The sequence below is a fragment of the Hemiscyllium ocellatum genome, chromosome 2, assembly GCF_020745735.1.
Source record: "Hemiscyllium ocellatum isolate sHemOce1 chromosome 2, sHemOce1.pat.X.cur, whole genome shotgun sequence".
In the NCBI taxonomy this organism is placed as follows: domain Eukaryota; kingdom Metazoa; phylum Chordata; class Chondrichthyes; order Orectolobiformes; family Hemiscylliidae; genus Hemiscyllium; species Hemiscyllium ocellatum.
The window spans coordinates 140,905,652-140,932,470 of record NC_083402.1 but is presented as its reverse complement, the minus strand read 5'-3'; the positions used below and the strand labels follow the sequence as shown (position 1 = coordinate 140,932,470).

The window sequence follows — 26,819 nt, the reverse complement described above, 5'->3', positions numbered from 1 at the left end:
GGATACCAACATCCAAATGTCACTTGATTAAAAATTCCTAATTGTACATGGTGGAGGCTGGTACAATTACAACATTTGGAAGGCATCCGGATGGGTATATGAATAGTAAGGGTTTAGTGGGATATGGGCCAAAATGCTGGCAAATGGGACTAGATTCTTTAGGATATCTGGTTGGCATGGATGAGTTAGACCGAAGGGTCTGTTTCCATGTTATATATATCTTTATGACTTGCTCGAGAACACTGATCTAACATGGTCAGGACTCTACAGTAGCTATTGCTGCCTCAGAATTCGTGACTCTAAAATTCCAGATCATTATTTTATTTATTTCTAGGAAGTGGGTGTCACTGGCTACACCAGTATTATTACCTATCCTGATTGTCAAAAAGGCAATTAAAAGTAAACTAGTATGCTGTGGGTCTGCAATCACGTGGACTAGAGCATGGCTTCTTTCTGTTTACCACATTCCACTAGAATCTAACACAGAATATTTAGTAACATGGGCAGATTTATGCTTAACTGTATTTTCACATTAGAAATATCATCCCTATGTAAAAGTTCAAACAACAATAATTTATTGGTAACTTATCACCCCAGTCTGAAGGATGACATATCATTGCATCATATATTGTTTTTATTTTTCACAACATTAGATATATTTACCCCCAACAGTTTCTCAATCCATGATACTGTCTTGCAATTTCACTATTCTTCTATAGCTATCATATGATTTGTTTTGGTTCTTAGAAATAAAACTAAACTAGCAACTCAGAACAATAAGAGGAGAAATTACATTTGATCCATCTGATTTATATAGTTTATTCCTCTTAAATAGTTACTTTAATCTAAATGATTATAGCTTTAAACAAAATGGTCATGGATGGAGTTTTGTGTTTGAAATGGTCCAAGAATTAATTTAATATAATTTGAATATAAATTTATTTCATCTGTTTTATTATGCTTTTCAACATTGTTGGTGTCCTACAAGACATTGTGGTTCAGCAGCTTTATTTCTTAACTGAAAACGTATTCTCCTGTAGAATTTTCATTACTGCAGCAGAATTAATAAATGACTACAAAGATTAAAAACATAATTCATGAGATCTAACAAAAGTTTATGACAATCCTAAATATTCAAAAAGTTATAAAAGTTGAAATTATTAACTTTACGAATGCAATTAATCATCTCCCCTAGGAATATTAAAGGCATCTCAAACAAAATGCAATATACAAACTGATATTTTATATTCAACCGGGAAAAATATTTAAATTTTAACTTTTGAGTATCTTCATATTATTATTCATTTATGCATTCCATCTAGGAATAATTCTTTACTAACTTATTCACAGTTGTCATGGTGATTATCCACTGCTGTTCCAGAGATTGAGTACTTCATCTAATCTCAGTCAACAGCAAAATGAGTACAAATGTTCTAGCTACTGTGAGATTATGAAAAATTCAGGTCAGGTATTGTGCAGAACATTCCCAAACCTGCTATTTTAGCTTGTATTGTATACGTCAGGTGCAAACCATCAAGAAATTATGGTCTGATTGCAAAGAAGGGCAGATTTAAGTTTTACACTTTTGCAGTACATTTGTTCATATACACGACATACTGGAACAGCAGACTATATACTGTCTTTACACTTTTACAGTAAGTATTCTTAATAAAGAATATCAGGTAACAATATTCGTATGTTTGAATGCACATGGAAGTGCAAAAATACCTGGTGCAGTTACCAAATGTCAATACAGCACCAATTTTACCTATATTGATTCTTAACTGTGCACGGCAAATATCCTTATAATGTTGCTTGAGGCTGTTCTGCTATTCAGGTAATTCATGGTCAACCTATAACGGAATCCTTTTACCCATCTTGGTCCATGGCCTCTAATAGTCTCAGCTCAGAAAATAAAATATCAGTCTTATTTCTGAAATATTCAATTAATCTGGTCTCAGTTTTTGTTTTAGTTATTTCATGAGTTGAGGATATTTTTATTGCCTATCCCTAGTGACTCCGGAGAAGGAGGTGATGAGCCACCTTCTTGAAACACTGCAAATGGTAAGAAATAGAAATCAAGAACTTAGGAACAGGCCATTCAGCCCTGTGACCCAGCTCTACCATTCAATAGGCTGACCTGGTTGTGGTTTCAACTCCAGTTTCCTTCCTGTATGCTGTCTTGAATAAATTCAGTATCACACCCCCTACTATTTTGTTGGGGAGAAAGTTCCACTTTCTTATACTCTCTGCATGAAATGCTTCCCACCTTCAGACCTGAAGTGTCATCAAACTCTAAATTTATGATCATGTGTCCTTAGTCTGGAAATGCAATCAGAGAGAGGAAGTGAATACGTAAATCATCTTAACACTTATCACTGTGCTGCAAAGAATGCAAGACTAGTCAGGCTATGCAACCTCTCATAGAACATAGAAAAATACAGCGCAGTACAGGCCCTTCGGCCCTCGATGTTGCGCCGACCGAAGCCTACCTAACCTACACTAGCCCAATAGCCTCCATATACTTATCCAATGCCCGCTTAAGTGACCATAAAGAGGGAGAGCTCACCACTGCTACTGGCAGGGCATTCCATGAACTCACAACCCGCTGAGTAAAGAATCTATCCCTAACATCTGTCCTATACCTACCACCCCTTAATTTAAAGCTGTGTCCCCTAGTAACAGCTGACTGCATTAACAGAAAAAGGTTCTCACTGTCAACCCTATCTAAACCCCAATCATCTTGTACACCTCTATCAAATCTCCCCTAAACCTTCTTTTCTCCAATGAGAACAGCCCCAAGTGCCACAGTCTTTCCTCATACGATCTTCCTACCATGCCAGGCAACATCCTGGTAAACCTCCTCTGCACTCGTTCCAATGCCTCCACATCCTTCCTATAGTATGGCGACCAAAACTGCACACAATACTCCAGATGAGGCTGCACCAGAGTCTTATACAACTGCAACATGACCTCAGGATTCTGGAACTCAATTCCTCTACCAATAAAGCCCAGTACACCATATGCCTTCTTCACAGCACTATTTACCTAGGTGGCAACTTTCAGAGATCTGTGTACATGGACACCAAGATCCCTCTGCTCATCCACACTACCAAGTAGCCTACCATTAGCCCAGTAATCCATCTTCTTGTTACTCCTACCAAAGTGAATGACTTCACACTTAGCTACATTGAACTCCATTTGCCACCTTTCTGCCCAGCTCTGCAACTTATCTATATCCCGCTGTAACCTACCATATCTTTCTTCGCTGTCCACAACTCCACCGACTTTCGTGTCATCCGCAAACTTGCTAACCCAGCTTTCAAGCCCCTCCTCTAGATCATTTAAAGATGACAAACAGCAATGGTCCCAAAACAGACCCTTGTGGAACACCGCTAGTAACTGCACTCCAAGATGAACCTACTCCATCAACTACTACCCTCTGTCTCCTTCCAGCCAGCCAATTCCTAATCCAAACCTCTAATGCACCCTCAATGCCATACCTCCGTAGTTTTTGCATTAGCCTACCATGGGGTACCTTATCGAACGCCTTGCTAAAATCCATATACACCACATCTACTGCTTTACCCTCGTCCACCTCCTTAGTCACCTTCTCAAAGAACTCAATAAGGTTTGTGAGGCACGACCTGCCCTTCACAAAACCATGCTGACTATCCTTGATCACATTATTCCTATCCAGATGTTCATAAATCCTATCCCTTACAATTCTCTCTAAGACTTTGCCCACAACAGAAGTGAGACTCACTGGCCTATAGTTACTCGGGCTATCACTACTCCCCTTCTTGAACAAGGGGACCACATTCGCTATCCTCCAGTCTTCTGGCACTATTCCCGTAGACAATGACGACATAAAAATCAAGGCCAATGGCTCTGCTATCTCCTCCCTAGCTTCCCATAGGATCCTAGGATAAATGCCATCAGGCCCAGGGGACTTATCTATTTTCATCCTTTCCAGTATTCCCCAGACCCAGATACTCAAGGCCCTCCATTCTAATCACTTGTGACTCAATATTCACATCAGCAATAGTGTCCTGTTCCTGAGTGAATACTGACGAAAAGTATTGATTTAGTGTCTCTCCAATCTCCTCCGCCTCCACGCACAACTTCCCACTACTATCCTTGACTGGACCGATACCTACCATAGTCATCCTTTTATTCCTGACATACCTATAGAAAGCCTTTGGGTTTTCCCTAATCCTACCAACTAAAGACTTTTCATGTCCCCTTCTCGCTGCTCTTAGCTCTCTCTTTAGATCCTTCCTGGATACCTTATAACTCTCAATTGCCCTAACTGAACCTTTACGCCTCATCTTTACATAGGCTGCCCTCTTCCCTTTCACAAGGAATTCCAATTCCTTATTAAGCCACAGCTCCCTCACAAGACCCTTTACTCCCTGCCTGACTGGTACATACTTATCAAGGACATCCAATAGCTGTTCCTTGAACAATCTCCACATATCATTTGTGTTCTTCCCTTGAAGCCTATTTTTCCAATCCACGCATCCTAAGTCATGCCTCACCGCATCATAATTTCCCTGCCCCCAGCTATAACTCTTGCCCTGCAGTGCACACTTATCCCTCTCCATCACTAAAGTAAAAGTCACCGAGTTGTGGTCACTGTCCCCGAAGTGCTCACCTACGTCCAAGTCTAACACCTGGCCTGGTTCATTACCTAGAACCAAATCCAGTACAGCCTCACCTCTTGTTGGCCTGTCTACATATTGTGTCAGGAAACCCTCCTGCACACATTGGACAAACACCGACCCATCTAACGAACTCGAGCTATAGCTTTCCCAGTCAATATCTGGGAAGTTAAAGTCCCCCATAACAACCACCCTGCTACTTTCACTCTTCTCCCGAATCATCCTCGCAATACTTTCCTCTACTTCTCTCGGACTATTGGGAGGCCTGTAGAAAACTCCTAACAGGGTGACCTCACCTTTCCTATTTCTAACCTCAGCCCAAACTACCTCACATGGCAAGTCTCCCTCCATCGTCCTTTCCACCGCTGTAATACTATCCTTGACAAGCAATGCCACACCACCCCCTCTTTTACCCCCATCTCTGACCCTGCTAAAACATTTAAACCCTGGAACCTGCAACAGCCATTCCTGCCCCTGTTCTACCCACGTCTCTGTAATGGCCACAACATCGAAGTCCCAGGTACCAACCCACGCTGCAAGTTCACCTACCTTATACTTCTGGCATTGAAGTATACACACTTCAAGTCACCTTTCTGTTTACAGGCACCCTCCTTCGAGATCGATGCCTTGTTCCTAACCTCCCTACACTCAAGGTCCTGTACCATAAAGCTACAGTTCAGGTTCCCATGCCCCTGCAGAGTTAGTTTAAACCCTCCCAAAGAGCACTAGCAAACCTCCCCCCAAGGATACTGGTGCCCCTCAGGTTCAGGTGTAGACCATCCTGTTTATAGAGGTCCCACCTTCCCCAGAAAGAACCCCAGTTGTCCAGAAACCGGAATCCCTCCCTCCTGCACCATCCCTGTAGCCACGCATTTAACTGTTCTCTCTCCCTATTCCTCGATTCTCTATCACGTGGCACGGGTAACAAACCAGAGACAACAACTCTGTTCGTTCTAGCTTTGAGCTTCCAACCTAGCTCCCTGAAAGCCTGCCTAACATCCTCACCCCTCTTCCTACCTATGTCTTTGGTGCCAACGTGGACCACGATCTGGGGCTGCTCCCCCTCCCCCTTAAGGACCCAGAAAACACGATCAGAGACATCACGTACCCTTGCACCTGGGAGGCAACATACCAATCGTGAGTCTCTGTCGCCCCCACAAAACCGCCGATCTGTGCCCCTCACTATTGAGTCCCCAAGAACTATCGCTCTACCTTTCTCCACCCTTCTCTTCTGAGCAACGGGGCCAGGCTCCGTGCCAGAGGCCTGAACCTCGTTGCTTACCCCTGGTAAGTCATCCCCCCCACAAGTATCCAAAATGGTATACTTGTTCTTGAGGGGAATGACTGCAGGGGGTCCCTGCACTGGCTGCTTCCTCCCATTCCCCCTCACTGTCACCCATCTCTCTATAACTTTCGGAGTAACTACTTCCCTAAAGCTCTGATCTATGACCACCTCTGCCTCCCGAATGATCCGGAGTTCATCCAACTCCAGCTCCAGTTCCCTAACACGGTCTTGGAGGAGCTGGAGATGGGTGCACTTCTTGCAAGTGTAATCAGCAGGGACGCTAATGGCTTCCCTCACCTCATACATGTTGCAAGAGGAACATTGCACTGCCTTCGCTGCCATCCCTCTAAGAGGTAAACTTTAAAAACTAGATCTAAAGAAACAAACAAGCAAAATGCAGCACTTACCTGCTTACCACAACGGGTCTTATTATTAGGTTAGAGGAGGAGGGCGGGCGGGAGGCTCTACCCCTGTAGTGCCTCGGGTTCCTCACCTGCGCGCTTATATAAGAGAAAAAAACCCTTCCCAGGTAACCTAGCGCGACACCAGCTTCCGGGTCCGCTAGGCACTTAAAAAAACTTTAAATTTTAATTGTTAAAAAACACTAACTGGACTATACCCGCGACTTCAAAAAACACCACCAGACAGCCGTTACCTGTTCCGCAATAATAAAACCCTCAAAACCCCAGTATTATTCTGCTAAACATGTGTTGTATTGTCCTCAGTAGCAATACAACTTCCTTAAGACATGGTGCCCAAAACATAATGCAGTACACCAGATAAGGTCTCACCAGAGTTCTATATAATTAAGGCATAACTTTCATCCCATTATATACCAGCCTCATCGAAACAAGAATTAAATTCCCCAAGTCACACCTATCCACTAGGTTCCAGCGACTTTTGTACATACGTGCTCCTTGGAAGTTGCTAACTTCTTGAGGTTCAGAAAAGATGTTTGCTTTTATTAATGGATGAGCTCAGTCTCCCAAAATGAACTCCAACTACTTGCAAGTTTTCCCTACTTGCTTAATTTACTGATATTTCTTTGCAAGACTCTGGTCTAATCTACGAGGAGAAAGTGAGGTCTGCAGATGCTGGAGATCAGAGCTGAAAATGTGTTGCTGGAAAAGCGCAGCAGGTCAGGCAGCATCCAAGGAACAGGAAATTTGACGTTTCGGGCATAAGCCTGATGAAGGGCTTATGCCCGAAACGTCGAATTTCCTGTTCCTTGGATGCTGCCTGACCTGCTGCGCTTTTCCAGCAACACATTTTCAGCTCTGGTCTAATCTATATGACGTACAATCCCACCACTTGTTTTTAGCAAACCTGGATGAACAATTCTCTATTCTTTCATCTCAGTTATTGAACATATAATACACTCTAGTGCAGATCCCTGGGAGACACCATGAATGATTTCCTACTGTTGGATGATATAGTCATCATCCCAATCTCAGCCTCCTACCCAAGTCCATGCCCAGACAAAAAAAAATTCTGACCATGTGGAATTATATTGAATGCTTACTGGAAGTCCATATAAATAACACTCAACAACATCCTTTCACCTATCATATTGATGACCTCCTCAAGAAATTCAATGGTTAGTTAGAAATTATTTACCTTACACAAATCCATACTGGTTCTTTCTCATCACTCAAATTTTTCATCTACTTCTTTTAATATCCTTGGGTGGAAATCATCAGATCCTAATATCTTTGTCCTCATTATTTATCCCATTATCTTTCTTTTAAAAGTCGAGTAAGTTCTTCATCTTGATTTTATTTTCAAATTTTCCTCATCTTGCTGGTATTAAAATGATGAAATTGAATTCAATCAGTAAAACACAGAGATTTTAATATTGCCTGCAATACCTTACAGTCAGTTGAGGTATTGTACGTTAATTGTTCTTAAGGAGCTATGTTCTTGTTACATTGACTCAACGCATGTTATGGGTGTCACATACAGTCTAATAGTATAGCAAGGAGCTCTACTCTATCCTTCAGAGGTAGTAAATGTCTCTACACCACCTCTTCATGCCTGACCAAATGTAGTTGTACTTATAGCTATCATGCAATAAATAAACAAACATTGTTATTATCTAAGAACAGTTCAGTTTACATGGATACTCAATGGTGGTGTATCCTGTACCAAATGAAAATCATGAGATAGGACTAAGACAAATCAAAGACAAAAGGAGGATTGGTGGCAATGAACAACCTCAAAAACACCCTCACCCAGACCCACATACTGGTATAGGTGGCAAAAAGCACAAGGTACCAGAATGGTCAGATGTTAAAATGCCACACAGCTCGCTGCAGCTTTGTCTCAGTGGTAAAATTCAAACTAAAATCAAAACTGAGTTCAAGTTCTGTTCTCAGAGACCGGAATTCAGAACATAGGCAGATGTATTATGCACCATTATTAGAGATCTTTCAGAAAATATATGAAACCAAGGCTTCATCTACCCTCAGTTGTGGATGAGAGAACTTATTGCATGATTTAGAAAGCAGCAGTGAAATTCTCCCTACATTTCTAACCAACTTTTATCCCTCACCAGCTTAACGAAGAACAGATTATCTGGTCATATCTCATCAGTATATTTAAAGACTTTTCTGTGCACAGTAGCTATACTTGGATATAAAATATTTGGGATGTAATGTGGCCCTGAAGGACACTGTCTAAAATAGTTATTTCAATCTTGAAAATTAGAATGGACAATTACATGGTATTGTAGTTTAATTTCCATCACACTATTATAGTGGCAGAAAATACTCTGGTGAAATTATTACTTGCCTCTTTTGATATACTGTATTCATTTGGATTTCTATGTGATCAAACACTACATGAAATCAAGTAACAGGCAATTACTGAAGCCAAAAGGCTGAAATCATTCTGAATCTGGACAAAAATGCTGGAGTTATTTGCAGTCCTGAAATGATGATAGATGTTATTTAGTAAGTTTTGAGAAGATTTGTAGCTCGAGTTGAGGAGCTGGAAGGTTTGTTTTCGGACATTTCGTCACCATACTAGGTAACATCAGTGAGTCTCCGGATGAAGCACTGGTGGTATGGCCCACTTTTTATTTATATGTTTAGGTTTCCTTGGTTTGGTGATGTCATTTCCTGTTCTTTTTCTCAGGCGTGGTAAAATGGGATCCAAGTCAATCTGTTTGGTGATAGAGTTCCAGTTGGAATGCCATGCTTCTCGGAATTCTCACGTATGCCTTTGTTTGGCTTGTCTAGGATGAATGTGTTGTCCCAGTCGAAATGGTGTCCTTCCTCATCTATATGTAAATATTCCAGTGGTACTGGATCATGTCTTTTTGTGGCTAGCTGATGTTCATGTATCCTGGTGGCTAGTTTTCTGCATATTTATCCAATGTAGTGTTTGTTACAGTTCTTGAGGTATTTACAAGTGCAGCCCAAATTTGAGTAGTACCTTGCTAAACATTTGGTCAATACATGAGGAAGGCATCATTCATTGTTACTACTGTCAGCTTAGTACACCAGTTGTATGTGGGGAATTTGGAATTATATACCACAAATTATGATTACTGTTACACCTCTCTAAATTTCAATCATAGAATATCTAAAGTCTGGATAGCCATATTAAATTTAGGCCTAATTTTTATTCCAAAAATAAATTTACGATGGCACAATCAAATTCACTCATATTATTTCTGTTATAATCATTGAGATATAAACAGTTACATTTTTACAGAGATAGGATTGTAGTATTTTGATACCAAAAGGTGTTAATATTTGACTTTTTTTTATATATATATAAATTTCTGGACTTTAATTGGAGTATAGCCAGAACAACATTGTTTGTGGTTGAAGTTTTACCAGTCAGACTTCTTTTATTTACCAATCTGGTTGGTATCCAGTAAACATTACAAGTTAAATTGCCAGGCAAATATTTCGCAGGAAACCTGAAATTTAAAAAGCTTCCTGCATCTCATTCAAGGTAAAGGCATGTGACTGTGGTTACATTCTTTTATGTACCCACCTATCATCTTTTTCAATTTCAACTGATTAGCATTTTAAGAATGTATGATTGATAAAATCTTATGATTAAAGAAATTGTGTTTAAAAATGACACAGAAAGATATTTTTCTGAGCACCACATGGTGAAAAAAAAACTTTACGAAGAGCAATGATATATTTGGAGCATGTATTTTGAATTCAGTCCCTAAATTACGGAAAGGAATTGAAGGGAATCATACTACAACTGGTCAGTATTTTTTTTTAACAAAAGCTTTTTGAGTAAGTCACAGAGACAGCTAACATTAGTTGTTGCATATGTCTTGTTGTTGCAAATTAGTTGTTGCAAATTCAAATAGATGAAATTGGGGAAGATAATAAAACTGTGAAAATACCAACTGTACAGTTCCAGTCTAATGTGATCTCACAGTTGAGCAAACTTCAAAACTTTAGCCAAACTACTGCTATAGGAGCAGGGGTCTACAGTGTAGTCTACACAGAATAGAACTGCAGATACATTGGAATTTTAATGGAACATTAGTGATCCCTTCACAAACAATTCAATAGCAAAGCAAAGATAATTATTTCCATTGTTAATGAAAATAAATTTTTAATGGCATGCAGAGGCTAAGATAGAGTAATAGAAATTGCTTTAACAATTCAGAAGAAGGGTTTCTAGACTCAAACATCTACTCCATTCCCAATCTGCAGATTTAGCTAAATCTCTCCAGCAATTTTAATATGGATTGGCTTCAAACTTGATTAATTCACATTTATTTGAGCGTAAAACTAAGCAGATCTTCTCTGATCCACTAGCACTACAGGTATTTACTCCCAGAGTTGAGACATTTTGTGACGATAGAACTTTTCAAACATACTTTCGGCAGTGGGAGAAAGTGAGGTCTGCAGATGCTGGAGATCAGAGCTGAAAAATGTGTTGCTGGAAAAGCGCAGCAGGTCAGGCAGCATCCAAGAAGCAGGAGAATCGACGTTTCGGGCATAAGCCCTCTTTCACAAGGGCTTCCTGAAGAAGGGCTTATGCCCGAAAAGTTGATTCTCCTGCTCCTTGGATGCTGCCTGACCTGCTGCGCTTTTCCAGCAACACATTTTTCATACTTTCTGCAGTGTGTGGCTTGCTTCAGCTAAATATCAATACAGCTACATTTTAACTAAAAGCCACACTAATAAAACTCATCTCATAACACAGCTCAGGCAAGGCTTGACATTGCACTGGAATTTTATGATTAATCTATACATTTGCATGAACAACAAAATATTGACCCTGACTGTGATATGGTATTAAAATTCAAAGGATGAACATGAAATTGGAAGAGATAAAGAAGTCAAAACATTTTATGAATGCTATCAGCTTCCCATAGTGATACACATGATCACAGGATGCACTACTTTATATAAAAAAAAACATTTATGCCAGTTTTGAATAACATTGTGGCCTCTGACTTCCAGGAAATATTTTATTCATATATTATTCCAGGATATTACTGGTATTTTGGATAATGAATAAGCAAGGATCATGATACAAAATAATCTCATTTTTCCACAAGTCCTTATCCCCTGTTATCCACAACATACTATTCTTGCTTCATTAGGTCAACCTACATTTCTCAGACCAAATACCTTACAGGTATTTTATGACTGGGCTACAGAGATCAAAAAGCAATGGTGCAAGAATGTTAAGATGCAGCTACACGGTACATGAAGAAATAAGAGAAATTAGCCTTCCAACAAAATAAATGAAGTCTGGTGCTGATTTAAAGGTAAAAGTTATAACGATTGCTATTTCATATATGTATGCTGCAGTAAATAAATTCAATACTATTGAAAACCTTTGGTCAGAATGGAAAGAGGGAATCTACCTTGAAGATGCACAAAATTGAATGCATCATGAAAAAAACCAGCTGCTAGCCTGATCGTGAGGTCCTCAAAAGTTATCAGCATGGTAACATCACCAAAACTTTATTCTGAATATACACTCCAAATGGGCCAAATCAAAATTTGAGACTAGCAAAAACTTAATAGCAACAGCTAGTTGATGTAGCTACTTTCTGGAACATAAAAGTCTAGTGTGGAAGACGACTAAGATTGTTTAGAAACTACCGACAAACCTTGACAACAATTCACCATCAGAAAGTGGAAATAAATGAGATCCCATTATGCCACATCAGCAATATGGATGAAACGTCACATGAATTTTGACATGCCAACAACTGAACTGGGGAATGGAAAGGTTTGAAAACAGTTCAAATGCGAAACCACAGGACACAAGCAGGCATGACTCATAGTGGTACTTGGCTATATGGCCAGAGGAACAAAATTAAAGGCAATGGTAATTTTCAAATGTAAAGCCATGCCAAAAATCAAGTTTTCTGCACTTCAATGGCAACAGTTGGATGGATGAGGATCAACAAAATATGAAATAGGTATCCCTGTGGGTGACCTTGACCTCTGCCATAACAAAATGCAGATTAGCAGGAAACATATGGCTTGAGTACCACATGTCCCACATAATGGACATGCAGAGTTCACTATCTGAAAACGTGTCTCAATAAAAACATTCAGGTATCATGTTCCTCCTAAAAGGAACTTGGGTTTGCTTAGTGGAAATAAAGCAAAATGGGGGGAAAAAAAAGGAAACCTTAGTTTGTGTAATCTCACCTCAATTATTGGACTCCAAAAGGTTAAATTATTTCATTAAATATTTGCTGCACTCTTTCCAGCTTGTCAGTACTCATAACTGGGATCTTTGATAAAACTTGATAAGGATTAGCACTCTAAATTTTGAATAAAAATGATACTAAAGGAACTAATAGATTACTACCACCCCATTTCAGTAGTTGAATACCAAGAAATCCATAGCTGTCAGTACAATATCGATAACCAACAAATGCTGCAATTTACTTCAGTAAAACTCCAAGAAACTATTATGATCCTAAACGTATTCCATATATTTATGAACTTTTCAACATCTGCATTTGTGATTCCTGCAGGTCAGTTTGCAGAGAGTCAAAAAATTCTGACGACTGTGCCGTACATCTCTATGACTCTACGACTGTTGCAAAAATGACAAAAGGGACATTACTAAAAGTGACAAATTTTTGCTTCTTAAAAACTGAAGAATCCTACTTTCATGCAAACTGAACATGAACATTGGCATTCCTAGAATGCCAATGCAAATAAGAATTCTCAGTTTAATTTCCACTTAGGCTTTTAAAGATATTGAATTAAAATTACCAAACGAAATCCAATTATGTACAATTGATGTTTATTGAATCACTTGGTCTGATATAAAAACACCATCTATTAAAAATAATCAATTTGCTCTCAATATTTAATCAAAAGGTTTTGAAAAGAGGCAGTTGACCACATTTATGGTCAGAAAATGTTTATCATAATCTAAAAGCTCTTGACAAACTGGTGGCAGAAAAGACAAGAACAAAATAAGGCTGTCATATTAGTGTGCCTTCTTGTTTGGGTAACTGCAAACCCTCTGCTTATTTCTAGCAGTTCACATTTTTTTTTTCTAACTTGGCATCTTCTGTTCTTTTATGCTTAAAATTCATGTCAGTGTGACAGAATGTCTACTGGGATTTATCTCTTTCCAGCATTCCAAAAACAAAATGGTAGCCACTCAAATTCTTAACTATTTCCTGCAGTCTGCTCATTAATTCTCTCAACTGCTGTTTATTTATTCTTAGACTGGGCTGACACCTTTCAGTTTTGACAGTAAGTTTGTACACCCAAAATGCTAACTTTAATATTACTTTAATTCTGCACTTGCAATATTTGCAAGATTGCTTGTAATTTGCTTTAGTAAGGGAATTTTTTAAACAAGACTTTTATGCAGATTCTCATTTACAGAGACACACACCACAAACCAGTCTGTGAAACAAGATCCTCGTACAAAAAGAGCAGTCACATATCTGAAAATAATGTGAAGAGATGCGGGAAGCTGGGCTGGGGGTTGAGTTACTGAGAAAGAGTAGTTTATGTATTAGATGAGTACTAGAAATACAAACACACTTGTAGAGAACAGGCTGATATATATGCGTCATGTACTATACAGTAAATCATATCCTGGTTAGTCTGCCAAGTTTAAATTTCCAGGGTAAAGAATCATTAAAAACAAACTAGATGCAAAGTAATTTGAAACCTCATGCTTCAGAAGCTGATCATGTGATTATTGATTTCATGACACCACACGGCATCACAGAAATGGTATTTCAGAAAGTGGCATCTAGAACTTTCTAAAGTGGTATTAACCACTTAGATACTTCCAACATTCAGCAATGCTAGAGGACTCCTTATTCCCCAATCCCCAACTGGTTTGAGACCAGAATATCCATAGTAAAGTGTTTTCAATCAGCATGCCCCAAATTAAATTGGCGAAAGCAAAACAAGCATTCTTTTTATTAAGTGTTCAAAAACAAACAAATGGTTGTTTTCTTTTCATGAAATTCCAATTAAGTAATTAATGGTTTGTTCTTTATTAAATGTGTTCTGAACACATATTAATATTGAAAACCGAAAGCTTGTAGCAGATGGAGCAGAGAAAGATGTAACGATTTTCATGATTTTGAGATCATGACAATAATGAGTTACTGTAGAGAATTGCACAAGGACTCTTGATTCCAGCATCGTGGTAATGGAAGGAGGACCAATCTCTAGGTCAGTAAGCTTAAACAGACAAGGACCAGAACAATATGCAAAGTAATCCTAGAGCTCTGTGGGAAGCTAGGGAAGTGATTGCTGGGCCTCTTACTGAGATATTTGTATTATCGATAGTCACAGGTGAGATGCCGGAAGACTGGAGGTTGGCTAATGTGGTGCCACTATTTAAGAAAGGTGGTAAGGACAGCCAGAGAACTATTAACCAGTGAACCTGACGTCGGTGGTGGGCAAGTTGTTGGAGGGAATCCTGAGGGACAGGATGTACATTTATTTGGAAAGGCAAGGACTGATTAGGGATAGTCAACATGGCTTTGTGTGGGGGAAATCATGTCTCACAAACTTGATTGAGTTTATTGAAGAAGTAACAAATTGGATTGATGAGGGCAGAGTGGTAGATGTGATCCATATTGACTTCAGTAAGGTATTCCAACAAGGTACCCCATGGGAAACTGGTTAGCAAGGTTAGATGTCATGGAATACAGGGAGAATTCGCCATGTGGATACAGAACTGGCTCAAAGGTAGAAGACAGAGAGTGCTGGTGGAGGGTTGTTTTCAGACTGGAGTCCTGTGACCAATGGAGTGCCACAAGGATCGGGTGCCTACTCACTACTTTTCATCATTTATATAAAATGATTCGGATGTGAACATAAGAGGTATAGTTAATAAGTTTGCAGACAACACCAAAATTAGAGGTATTGTGGACAGTGAAGAAGGTTACCTCAGTTTACAACTGGATCTTGATCAGATGGGCCAAAGGGCTGAGAAGTGGCAGGTGGAGATTAATTTAGACAAATGCGAGGTGCTACATTTTGGAAAGCAAATCTTAGCAGGATTTATACACTTAATGGTAAGGTCCTAGGGAGTGTTGCTGAACAAAGAGACCTGGGAGTGCAGGTTCATAGCTCCTTGAAAGTAGAGTCATAGGTAGATAGGGTAGTGAAGGCGGCATTTAGGATGCTTTCTTTTATTGGCCAGAGTATTGAGTACAGGAGTTGGGAGGTTATGTTGCGGCTGTACAAGACACTGATTAGGCCACTTTGGAATATCGCGTGCAATTCTGGTGTCTTTCCTATCGGAAAGATGTTATGAAACTTGAAAGGGTTCAGAAAAGATTTACAAGGATGTTGCCAGGGTTGGAGGATTTGAGCTATCGGGAGAGGTTGAATGCTCAGGCTGTTCTCCCCAGAGCATCAGAGGCTGAGGGGTGACCTTATAGAGGTGAATAAAATCATGAGAGGCATGGATAGGGTAAATAGACAAAGTATTTTCCCTGTGGTGTAGGAGTCCAGAACTAGAGGGCATAGGTTTAGAGTGAGAGAGAAAAGATATAAAAGAGACCTAAGGGACAACTTTTTCACACAGAGGGTGGTACATGTATGGAATGAGCTGCCAGAGGAAGTGGTGGAGGCTAGTACAATTGCAACATTTAAAAGGCATCTGGATGGGTACATGAATAAGTTTGGAGGGATATGGGCCGGGTGATGGCAGGTGGGACTAGATAGGGTTGGGATATCTGGTCGGCATGGACGGGTTGGACTGAAGAGTCTGTTTCCATGCTGTACATCTCTATGGCTCTATGACTCTACACAGAGATTCAGAACGGATTAAAATTAGAATTGGCTTCATTGTTACATGCATACAGTGACAAGTTTACAAGTCACCAATTAGGGTGCCATATTAGCTTCTTAGATATCTCGGTATAGATTAAGTACAAATTCTTAAAGAAAATGAGAAAAACAAAGAAATAAAACATCCACCATTACAGTACAAAAATACAAAATTAAAAAGGAATAAATTTGTATTTCTTTGTTTTCGTAATGTTCAGAATTACAACCCAGTCCGTGCCAGCACATAGCCTCCAGAGGCATGAGGCTTCATCTTGAGGCCAGGAGTCAATGTTGAGGCCAAGATGTTATACAAACAGCATACAACAAATTGAACTGGAGGCTGTTTGAACAGTGAAGATGTGGAGGTGCTATTTGAGGCTAAAAAGGAGATAATGAGGCAAGAACATAGACAGATGAAGGAGGATTAAGGGTAAAGCCTCTGACAGCAAGAGATGAGAGCTTCTACTTAGATTTAAGCATAATAAGAAACTAGGCCTTTGAACACCTGAAGCAAATGAGATTTTTATTGTTTTGTTGCAGTGATGGAGGAGACCAGGGTACAGTGATTCAGTTATTGCACAGGGGAACTGCAAACATACAGCAATAAAGGTTTCATTTTATCAGCTTGAAAGTTTATGAACTGTACAATAAAATACTAAAAGAACTGTATTTCTGTCAAACTTGAATTTAACTCCTTGGGATCATGCATGTGAATCTCACACACACACACACACACACACACTCACAAATAAACAAAATTCACAATGAAACTGCTAGCATGGAAGAATCAATATCCTAAGAAAGTTTACAAATTCTAAACTGAAATAATGGCCAATGTACAGGCAATCTTGTGGCACAGTGGGCAAAGACAAAAACTTGGGATTCAAATCCCACCCCAGGACCTGATAACCCACGGACGTGCGTTTGTCACACAGACAAACAGATTAATATCAACTTGTGAATTCTTTTAACAGATGTCAATGGCAGAAGTGAAGAGTGAGTCCATCAAGCTATGTGATAAGACAACTTGAATCTCTGCTATCATTCTCCTTAGCTCCTGACAACAACCACACATTAACTGCACATTGCCACAACCACTGAGAATCCTTAGAGGAACACCTTGCTCACGAAGTAGATGGCTGGTACAGGTCAGAATGGTGTCAATAGCTCAGGGTTCAATTCCTATCCCAGAACGATTGCCTTGTTACCCATTAGTGGAGGAGATTACAGTGCTGTGAATTGGGTCTGTCTTTAGACAGAAACTGAAGAAAAAGAATTATGGATATATAAAGGAAATGAAATCCAAGGTAGGAACAACTAAGCTATAAATAAGGTGCCTGTCAAAAATACTCAACAGATGCTAGTCATACACACTAAATACCACCTGTAATGAAAAAGATTATTCAGATATAGATACATTTTTGTGATCTTCTTTCCAGTTTAACCTCAGTTGCTTCTTCCATGCAAATTTTCACTCTCCAATAAGCAGCAAATAACTTACTCAAGTGGCCGTGCATGGACAACAAATGTTCACAGGCTGCAAGTACACCATGTGGGCTAGATCCTGTCCATTTCTTTTTATTCACCTACAGAAGGCAGACATTGCTGATTCGGCCAGCATTTATTGCCCATAGCTTAGGGAGGGAGTTCTAGGATTTTGACAGCGCCAGTGAAGGTGATATTGTTCCAGGTTAGAATGGTGTGTGCCTGAGAGAGGAAATTACAGGTATTGGATGCCCTTGTCCTTACTGTTGTAAAAAGGCTTCAGATTTGTAAGGAGTTGTTGGTGAGTTGGACATCATACACGCTGTTGCCACTGTACATCAATGTTGCAGGAAGCAAATGCTGAGGGTGATGGGTGAGGTGAATGGTGTTCACCTTAGTGTATGTTGTTGGAACTGCATTTATCTAGACAAGTGGACAATATTCCATCATATTCTTTAGTTATGCCCAGTAAATGGTGGCTATGCTTTACTGAACTAGGTGGCATGTTACTGGCAGCATGGTGCCTGGACTGTGGCCTGCTTTTGTAGGCAGTGTATATACTGTTGGTACAGTTCAGCTCCTAATCAATGATACCCCAGGATTTTGACACGGTGGTGGTAGTAGCTGCAATCCATTTGGTATAAATACAGGCACAAAGCTATTAGGGAGGAAGTTCCAAGATTTTGATCTAGTAACACTGAAGAAACAGAAATACATGTCCAGGTCAGGATGGTGAGTAGCTTGGAGGACAATTTGCAAGTGATGGTGTTCCCATGTATTTGCTTCTAGAGGGCACTGCACATGAGTTTGAAAGCTGCTGCTAAGCAGCCTTAGTAAATTTCTGCAATGCATCTAGTAGGTGGTATATACTGCTGCTACAGAACGTTGACAGTGGAGGAAATTAATGTTTGTAGATTACACTGTTCAGGCAAATGGAGAGGATACCATTACATTCCTGACTTGTGCCTTGTAGATGGTTGGTAGGCTTTGGGGAGTTGGGAAGTGAGATACTTCCTGCAGGATACCTAGCTTTTGAATTGCTCTTGTAACCATAGTATTTATATGGCTAGTCCAATTCAATTTCTGGTCAATGCTAATCCCTCAGGATGTTGATAGTGGAGGGGTGGGGGTTCAGTGATAATTATGCCATTGAATGTCATGGGAAGATGGCTAGATTCTCTTTTGTTGGTGATGGTCATTGCCTGCTACTCGTATGGTGCAAATATCATTTGGTACTGGTCAGCCCACATCTGGTTATTGTCAAGGTTTTGCTGCATTTTGACACGGACTGCTTCAGCATCTAAGGAGTCATGAATGGTGCTAAATATTGCACGATCACCACCAAATAAACTCCACTTCTGACCTTATGATGGAGAGATGGCAATTGATGAAGCAATCGAAGATGGTTGGGCCTTGGGCACTCCTCTGAGGATCTTTTACAGAGATATCCTGAAATTTATATGTAATGGGCCAGACCAGACCAAACTCCCTCAAAATAGATTAAAGCAGCTTAGATCTTAACTTTTTATTATTTTAGCGATAAGTATAACGCATTGTGTTCCAGATGCAATTTCATTGGTCAAACCTTAAGCAAAACAAACTATTTTATAGAGCAGTTGAAATGCAAACAAAATAGAAATAAAAGAACTGGCTTAACTGCAACTATTGGAGAGATTAACAAAATGATATATAATCTACTACTAATTAACTGTTCCAATATAGTAACGCCCCATAAACACACCCTTAGCAAAGGCAAATTCAATAAAATAGATTGTCTTGCATGCAATTCTAGCAGTAGAAAGAGAATCCCAATTTTTAGCTGTAACAGAGAGAGGGATAAGAGCTACCACATCCAGCTTCAAGATCCCAGCAACTGCAGACAGCCTTAAACTAAAAATCCTGGTTCTGTAGAGCTCGACCCCACCCATTCAGACCACTTCTATTGTTTCAACTTTTTAAAAACCCCAATGCCTCACAAGCGGTTTACTTTATTAGCTCAGAATAGACCGCTCGATTCCTGTCTGACCCATTCTTCACAAAAAAAAACTAGGACAAAAGTTATAATATTGTCACAAAGATGACTGATCTCCAACAACAACCACCATCTTCCTTTGTGCCAGGTATGACTATAATTAACAAGAGGTTTTGTCCTGATTCTTACTGACTATGGTTTTTCTTAGAACTACTCGATGCCACATTCAGTCAAATGCAACATTGATGTCAAGGCCACCACTTGAGTTCTGTTCTTTCATCCTTGTTTTTAAGGAGGTCAAAGAGCTGGGTGGCCCAGAAAGGGATGCGTGTATAAATAAAATATGGATTGTAAAAGAGAAATTACTAAGTTCTTCAAAGGAATTAACAAGCAGTGTGGATAGTGAGGTAATATTAGATGTGGCAGATTTGAATTTTCAAAAGACATTCAATAAGGTACCACGTAAGTTAGGGACTCAATGTTAAAGTAACATATTAAGCATGAATGAAATATTGTCAACTAATAGGAAACAAAGAATAAATAGGTAAAACCAAGGACTGCAGATGCAGGAAACCAGATTCTAGACTAGAGTGGTGCTGGAAAGGAACAGCAGTTCAGGCAGCATCCAAGGAGCAGGAAAATTGACGTTTCAGGCAAAAGCCCTTCATCAGGAATAGAGGCAGAGTGCCTGCAGGGTGGAGAGATAAATGAGAGGAGGGTGGGGGTGGGGAGAAAGTACCATAGAGTACAATAGGTGAATGGGGGTGGGGATGAAGGTGATAGGTCAGAAAGGAGGGTGGAGTGGATAGGTGGAAAGGAAGATAGGCAGGTGTGGTTGATTGGTGCGGGTGTCCCTGAGATGTTCCCTAAAGTGCTCTGCTAGGAGGCATCCAGTCACCCTCCCGTCCTGGCACCTTCCCTGCCACCGTAGGAATTGCAAAATTTGCACCCACACCTCGTCCTTCACCTCCATCCAAGGCCCCAAAGGAGCCTTCCACATCCATCAAAGTTTTACCTGCACATTCATCAATATCATTTATTATATCCGTTGCTCCCGATGTGGTCTCCTCTACATGGGGGAGACAGGATGCCTCCTAGCAGAACACTTTAAGGAACATCTCTGGGACACCTGCACCAATCAACCCCACTGCCCTGTGGCCCAACATTTCAACTCCCCTTCCCACTCAGCCGAGGACATGGAGGTCCTGGGCCTCCTTCACCACCCGACGCCTGGAGGAAGAACGCCTCATCTTCCGCCTCAGAACACTTCAACCCCAGGGCATCAGTGGACTTCACCAGTTTCCTCATTTCCCCTTCCCCCACCTCACCCCAGTTCCAACCTTCCAGCTCAGCACCGTCCCCATGACTTGTCCTACCTGCCTATCTTCCTTTCCACCTATCCACTCCACCCTCCTCTCTGACCTATCACCTTCATCCCTACCCGCATCCACCAATGTACTCTTTGCTACCTTCCCCACCCTCTTCTCATTTCTCTCTCCACCCTGCCTCTATTCCTGATGAAGGGCTTTTGCCCAAAATGTCAATTTTCCTGCTCCTTGGATGCTGCCTGAACTGCTGTGCTTTTCCAGCACCACTCTAGTCTAGAACAAAGAATAAATGTATGTTTCTTGAGTTGAAAAACTGTACTTAGCAGAATACCACACAGATCAATGCTTAGGACTCGAATATTTGGGTTCAGAAAAGATTTACAAGGATGTCGCCAGGGTTGGAGGATTTGAGCTATAGGGAGGCGCTGAACAGGCTGGGGCTGTTTTCCCTGGAGCATTGGAGGCTGAGGAGTGACCTTATAGAGGTTTACAAAATTATGAGGGGCATGGATAGGGTAAATAGGCAAAGTCTTTTCCCTGGGATCGGGGAGTCCAGAACTAGAGGGCATAGGTTTAGGGTGAGAGGGGCAAGATATAAAAGAGACCTAAGGGGCAATTTTTTCACATAGAGGGTAGTACGGGTTTGGAATGAGCTGCCAGAGGAAGTGGTGGAGGCTGATACAATTGCAACATTTAAGAGGAATCTGGATGGATATATGAATAGGAAGGGATATGGGCCGGGTGCTGGCAGGTGGGACTAGACTGGGTTGGGATATCTGCTCGGCATGGACGGGTTGGACCGAAGGGTCTGTTTCCATGTTGTACATCTCTATGACTCTATAATCTCTCTGAAGGGTTTGGATGAAGGGATCAAATGATGGTTGCTAAAATTTGCTGATGACGCAAAACTAGTAAATTGTGAAGTGTACAGGGACAGCAAAGGAATACAGGTAGGTTACATGAGTGGGCAAAAAGATGGAGCATAATGTGAGAAAATGCAAGCTTATATACTTTGACAAGAATAGAAAAGGAGCATGTTGGTTAAGTGGAGAGACACTGCAGAAATCTGTGATACAGAGGGATTTGATTGTCCTTGTACATCCATCACAAGAAGTTAGCTTGTAGGTAAAGCAAGGGTTTGGGCAGGCAAATTTAATGTTGGCCTTTACTACGAGGAGAATGAATATAAAAGTCACAATGTGCTGATAGATTCAGTTGTACTGAGCTGTCGTGAAACCACATTTGGACTACTGCGTAAAGTTTTGTTTTTTTTCTCGCTTAAGCAGTAATATAATTTTATTGGAAGCAGTTCAGAGAGGGTTCAATGGTTGCTCCTGGTACAAGGGAGTTGTCTCATGAGATAAAGTTGAATATAATGTACGCTTATTGGCATTCAGAAAAGTTAGTGGGCAGTTGATCTTATGAAAAACAGAGGAATTGACAGGGAAACACTGAGAAAAGGTTAAGGCCATCAGATCGTCCATGATCTTACTGCGTGGCAGAGCAGGCTCAAGGGAGTCAAATGGCCGATACCTGCTCCTATTTCTTACAATCATATTATGACTTGAACATTCTAAAGCTCTCCTGTCTCCTGACTAGTGTCCTATTTTTATGCTTTGTAAACTTCAGCTCATAATAATCTGACAACACAGACCCAATCAATACCAGATTCTACTCAGTCAGTCATAATAAGACATTAAGCATAAAAATCTCATCCCCACATTTACATTCCTCTCTGATATCCTTCTCTATCCCCCTTTAGCATTACAACACCATACCAGGTGGCTCTGTCCTTCCATAACTCTACGCTGATGCACATTTGACAGTTTATGTACCTTCACCTTTCTTCATCCCAACGGGGTGGGGGGGGGGGGGGGGCAGTTTTCAACTGCTCAGCTCCACATATTGGAATTTCTGCTCGAAAATTCTCCAACCCTGAAATCCAAATCTGACCAAATTTTTAAGCGCTCGTTCTCTTCCATAGTACATTTTTGGACTGGCATCCAAATATTGCCTATGCTTTGGAATGCTTTTCTAATGTGCAGGAATTACACAAATACAGGTTTCTGCTACTGCTTCTGGTCATCACAAAAACAGGATCAGCATCACTTATGTTACAGCCAAAGAATCCCTGCAGTGTGAAAGCAAGCCATTCAGCCCTTCACGTCCACACCAACCATCAAAAGAGCATCCAAACCCCCTCACCCTATTACTGTAACCCTGCATTTCCCACGGCTAATCCAAGTAATCAGCACATTCCTTGTCACTACATTTCCCTGGCCAATCCACCCAACTTGCACATCTTTGGACTGCGGGGTGGGGAAGTCAGAGCACTTAGAGGAAATCCATGCGACCACAGGGGGAATGTGCAAACTTCACACAGTCATGTGCCCAAGGCTGGAATTGAACCAGGGTCCTTAGCGTTATGAGACAGCAATGGTAACGACTGAGCAATTGTGCCATCCCAATCAACCAAGTAAATTGGGTTAACGCGTAAAGTATAACTTTGGCCAAGGACAACATTTTTATAATACTCCTTGTATGAGTCATTACCTCTAGGAAAAAAGAAATTAATTTGAAAGGTGAAATAATTAAAATCTGAACAGCTCTTGCTGCTGCTACAGTATGCTCCAATTCAAAGTTATTTATGCAGTAAAAGTGGAATTAACCAATAATTTGATTGTGCAAACAAAAGAGGTCAGTGCCAAATAAATTGAATAATCAGATCATTTGAATTAAGCAACTTTAAACAGAGATAGGATTACGTTCAATGTGGTTGAATAGGGTAAATTGTGATTGCAGGTTTTCATCATGTTGTAACATGATCCCAGTTGTTAGATAGCATGCAAAAGAAAAGACAACGTACACTCATTGTTATACTTCAATTAAGTTGGTAAACATGTATTTTTTTTAAAAAAGCATCAACTCCATGTTGGGTGCAGTCCCTGACTATTGACCCCATCCTTAGCTGAGGACTCCCACAGACAACATCATCAATGGAGAACACATGACATACTGGAAATAAAACCAGGAACCTCACTGATCTGTATAGCACAGCAATTCATTTATATTTGCTAAGCACAGAGAAGCCAACCCAACCATTTTTGCCAAATAAGTTTGCTTCAAAACCAGCAGTTCTATGTTTGAAATTGAAATCAGCAGAGCGATCAAGTTTATGATCATTGGACCAGTCTTGACAATTATTTACTTGATTCACAAAATGCAGCAAACCACTTGCTATATTGTATCAAAACCAAAATGTGGCACTATGCACTGGTGACTGGTTATATTAACATTCAGTCTTATGACACCTTTCAAGTTACAAACTTTGGTTTCACTTTGGATTGTCAAAGTGCAAAACAACATATGTCTCAAGTCAGCTCTGCACAGGGAGAAGTTTTTAATTCAAACAAAAGTTTACCTGAATCCACCAGAAATCACTATGCATAGTTATTTGTAAAGCATCTTTGTGAACTGTGTTACCAAATGGGAATATGTAAAAGTGGAAGGCTGAAGAAATGACAGCATAGTAATGGAAATAATGACTGAAATCAAAACAAGGTAAGCAGTATGAATTGGTTTTGAATGGACAGTAGTTACCAGAATATTGCAGAATTAAATGTAACCCAACAGTCAAAATAGATTAATGTAACAAAAAAAATTCTTATGTTCCAAACATTTTCATGGTGTTACATGTTATAGGTTAAAAAAAAATACAAATACGAACTGTTTGCTTTCACAAATTAGATGATAATTGGTGATCAGGAACAAAACCCATTGATATCAAGTTGCAGAAACACCCTTACCACTTATAAAAGCTGAACAGCTTAATGTAAGTTTAATCTAAGTGACCCTATCTTCTATGAACTTAATTATTTACAGCTGTAAACAGAGTGATTGGAATAACAGGAGTTGATTTCTGTTACTCAGGTAAATGTAAGCAACTTCTGTTTAAAATTGCGATCAATCCTACAGTATTCCCCTTTCTGAACAGATACCTTTCTCCTTTAGTAAGAACCAAAGGAAAAAATTGAAGATTTAGGATGTCACATCTGATGAAAAGATGACAAAACATTAGTTGCCTTTGTCGCTCCCCACAAATTCTGCCTGACTTGCATGTTTCCAGCATTTTTAAAAATTTGTTTATCTACAGTTGATTGGTTTTAAATCTGTCTTAATTCAAATCAAATTACGTTTTCTCTGTGATTCCTAGCATAACTTTGCTCCCAGTCAAACATCTTGATTTTATAACTCGTTCTTAGCTTTCAAGTCCCTCTGTGGCCTCACCCCTCCCTATCTCTGCATCTTCCTGAACTCCACAACCCTGTTAGAGAATTGTAGTTCTAATACTGGCCTCTTACGGATTATCGTTTTAACTTGCTTCACCATTACTGGCTGTGCCTTCATGTACATGTCCTAAACTCCGGAATACCTTGTTTTATTTCTCCACCTTGTTTCCTCCTTTCAGTCAGTCCTTAAAAACACACTGCTTTGACCAAGTTTTTAGTTATTTGATGAAAAATTTCCTTATATGGCTTAGTGTGATACTTTTCGTGATGTGCCTGGAGACATTTAAGTATTTTAAAAAAAGGTGTTTTAGTTGCAGATGTCTCAAAAATCCTTGCAATATCTCCAAAGATGTTTGAGGTTTATTTCCTTAATACTAAACCTCTCCCTTCTAAATTCAGAGAGGGGAGGAGGCGTTTGATCCACGACACGTTTTATCATGAGCTTCCACATAAATCAGCCCTTTCCCAATGATCAACGATTCTGAACAACTATCACACTTCCAGACCTGGACATTGATGATCTAGTGTACCAAACTCTCCCACTCAGACAGCTTTACCAGTTGTATTTTTAACACCGGGCCAAGTCTGGAAACATTTCCAAACGATCTTATTTTCCATCACAGGGGCAAATAATGTTCTGATATCACACACACACACATGCGTCCGCCTTTCGTGCTGCCGACCCCAAACCAGCGGCAGAGCAACTCCTGAAAGTTGCTGAACGCTGTAGCTCACTGGCACCCGGGGTCCGCCCCTTTCCACGTCTCTATAATTAAGTGCTTACTAAGACCATGCGGTTTACCTGCTGGCCGGGCTGCTCCAGTTGCGATGTCCGTGGCCCCTTGCCCTGGAGCTGGATGGTTTCCGTGACTTTGGCCGCCTGTTTGAGCCTGGAGCTGGGGGCCGCCCGCCCCCGCTTGGCCGCAGTAAGGCCAGTTGGAGTTGCCGCTGAATCCCGACCTGGACCTGGACCTGGTCCGCGGCGGTTCCAGGAGCGGGTGCGGGGGGTGCGGGCCGGCCTGGGGGAACCTGCCGACACCGCCCGCGCCCCACTCCCACGGCTCGAGGCGCGGAGCCAGCTCCGAGTGCGGGCCGCCCCCCGGCGCCGCCGCCACCTCCTGGCTGCCGGGCGGCCGCGGCTCCTCCGCCGGCGCGGCTGGTTCGCGGCCCCCGCTGCCGTCTTTGGGCGGAGCGGGCTGTCCGGCCCCCAGCCGCGGGTACAGGCAGGGCTCTGGTGCCGAGTGAGAGGTGGAAGCGATCGGCATCTACTGCAGCTGCAGAAGGGGAGAGGGTGGGGGGAGACACAGAGTGCCTTTGGGGGGGGGGGGGGGGGAGAGACACAGAGTGCCTTGGGGGGGGGGGGGGGGGGGGGGGAGAGACACAGAGTGCCTTGGGGGGGGGGGGGGAAGAGACACAGAGTGCCTTGGGGGGGGGGGGGAGAGACAGACACAGAGTGCCTTGGGGGGGGGGGGGGGGGAGAGACAGACACAGAGTGCCTTGGGGGGGGGGGGGGAGAGAC

At 41.1% G+C, this 26,819-nt stretch overlaps 1 protein-coding gene across 3 annotated transcripts in view; it reads right to left on the bottom strand.

Annotated features, from left to right (window-relative positions):
- LOC132825445 (E3 ubiquitin-protein ligase RNF38) overlaps positions 1–26,819 on the bottom strand; it is a 163,763-nt gene that overhangs the window by 135,140 nt on the left and 1,804 nt on the right. For 2 of the 3 annotated variants that reach the window (XM_060840726.1, XM_060840735.1), the window contains exon 1: positions 26,103–26,608. The exons of the other annotated variant lie outside the window; for it this stretch is intronic. In XM_060840726.1, the coding sequence (XP_060696709.1) occupies positions 26,103–26,565 (463 nt within the window). In that variant the 5' untranslated portion in view covers positions 26,566–26,608. Of the gene's footprint in view, positions 1–26,102; positions 26,609–26,819 lie in introns of those variants that run through there. 3 annotated transcript variants of the gene reach the window in all.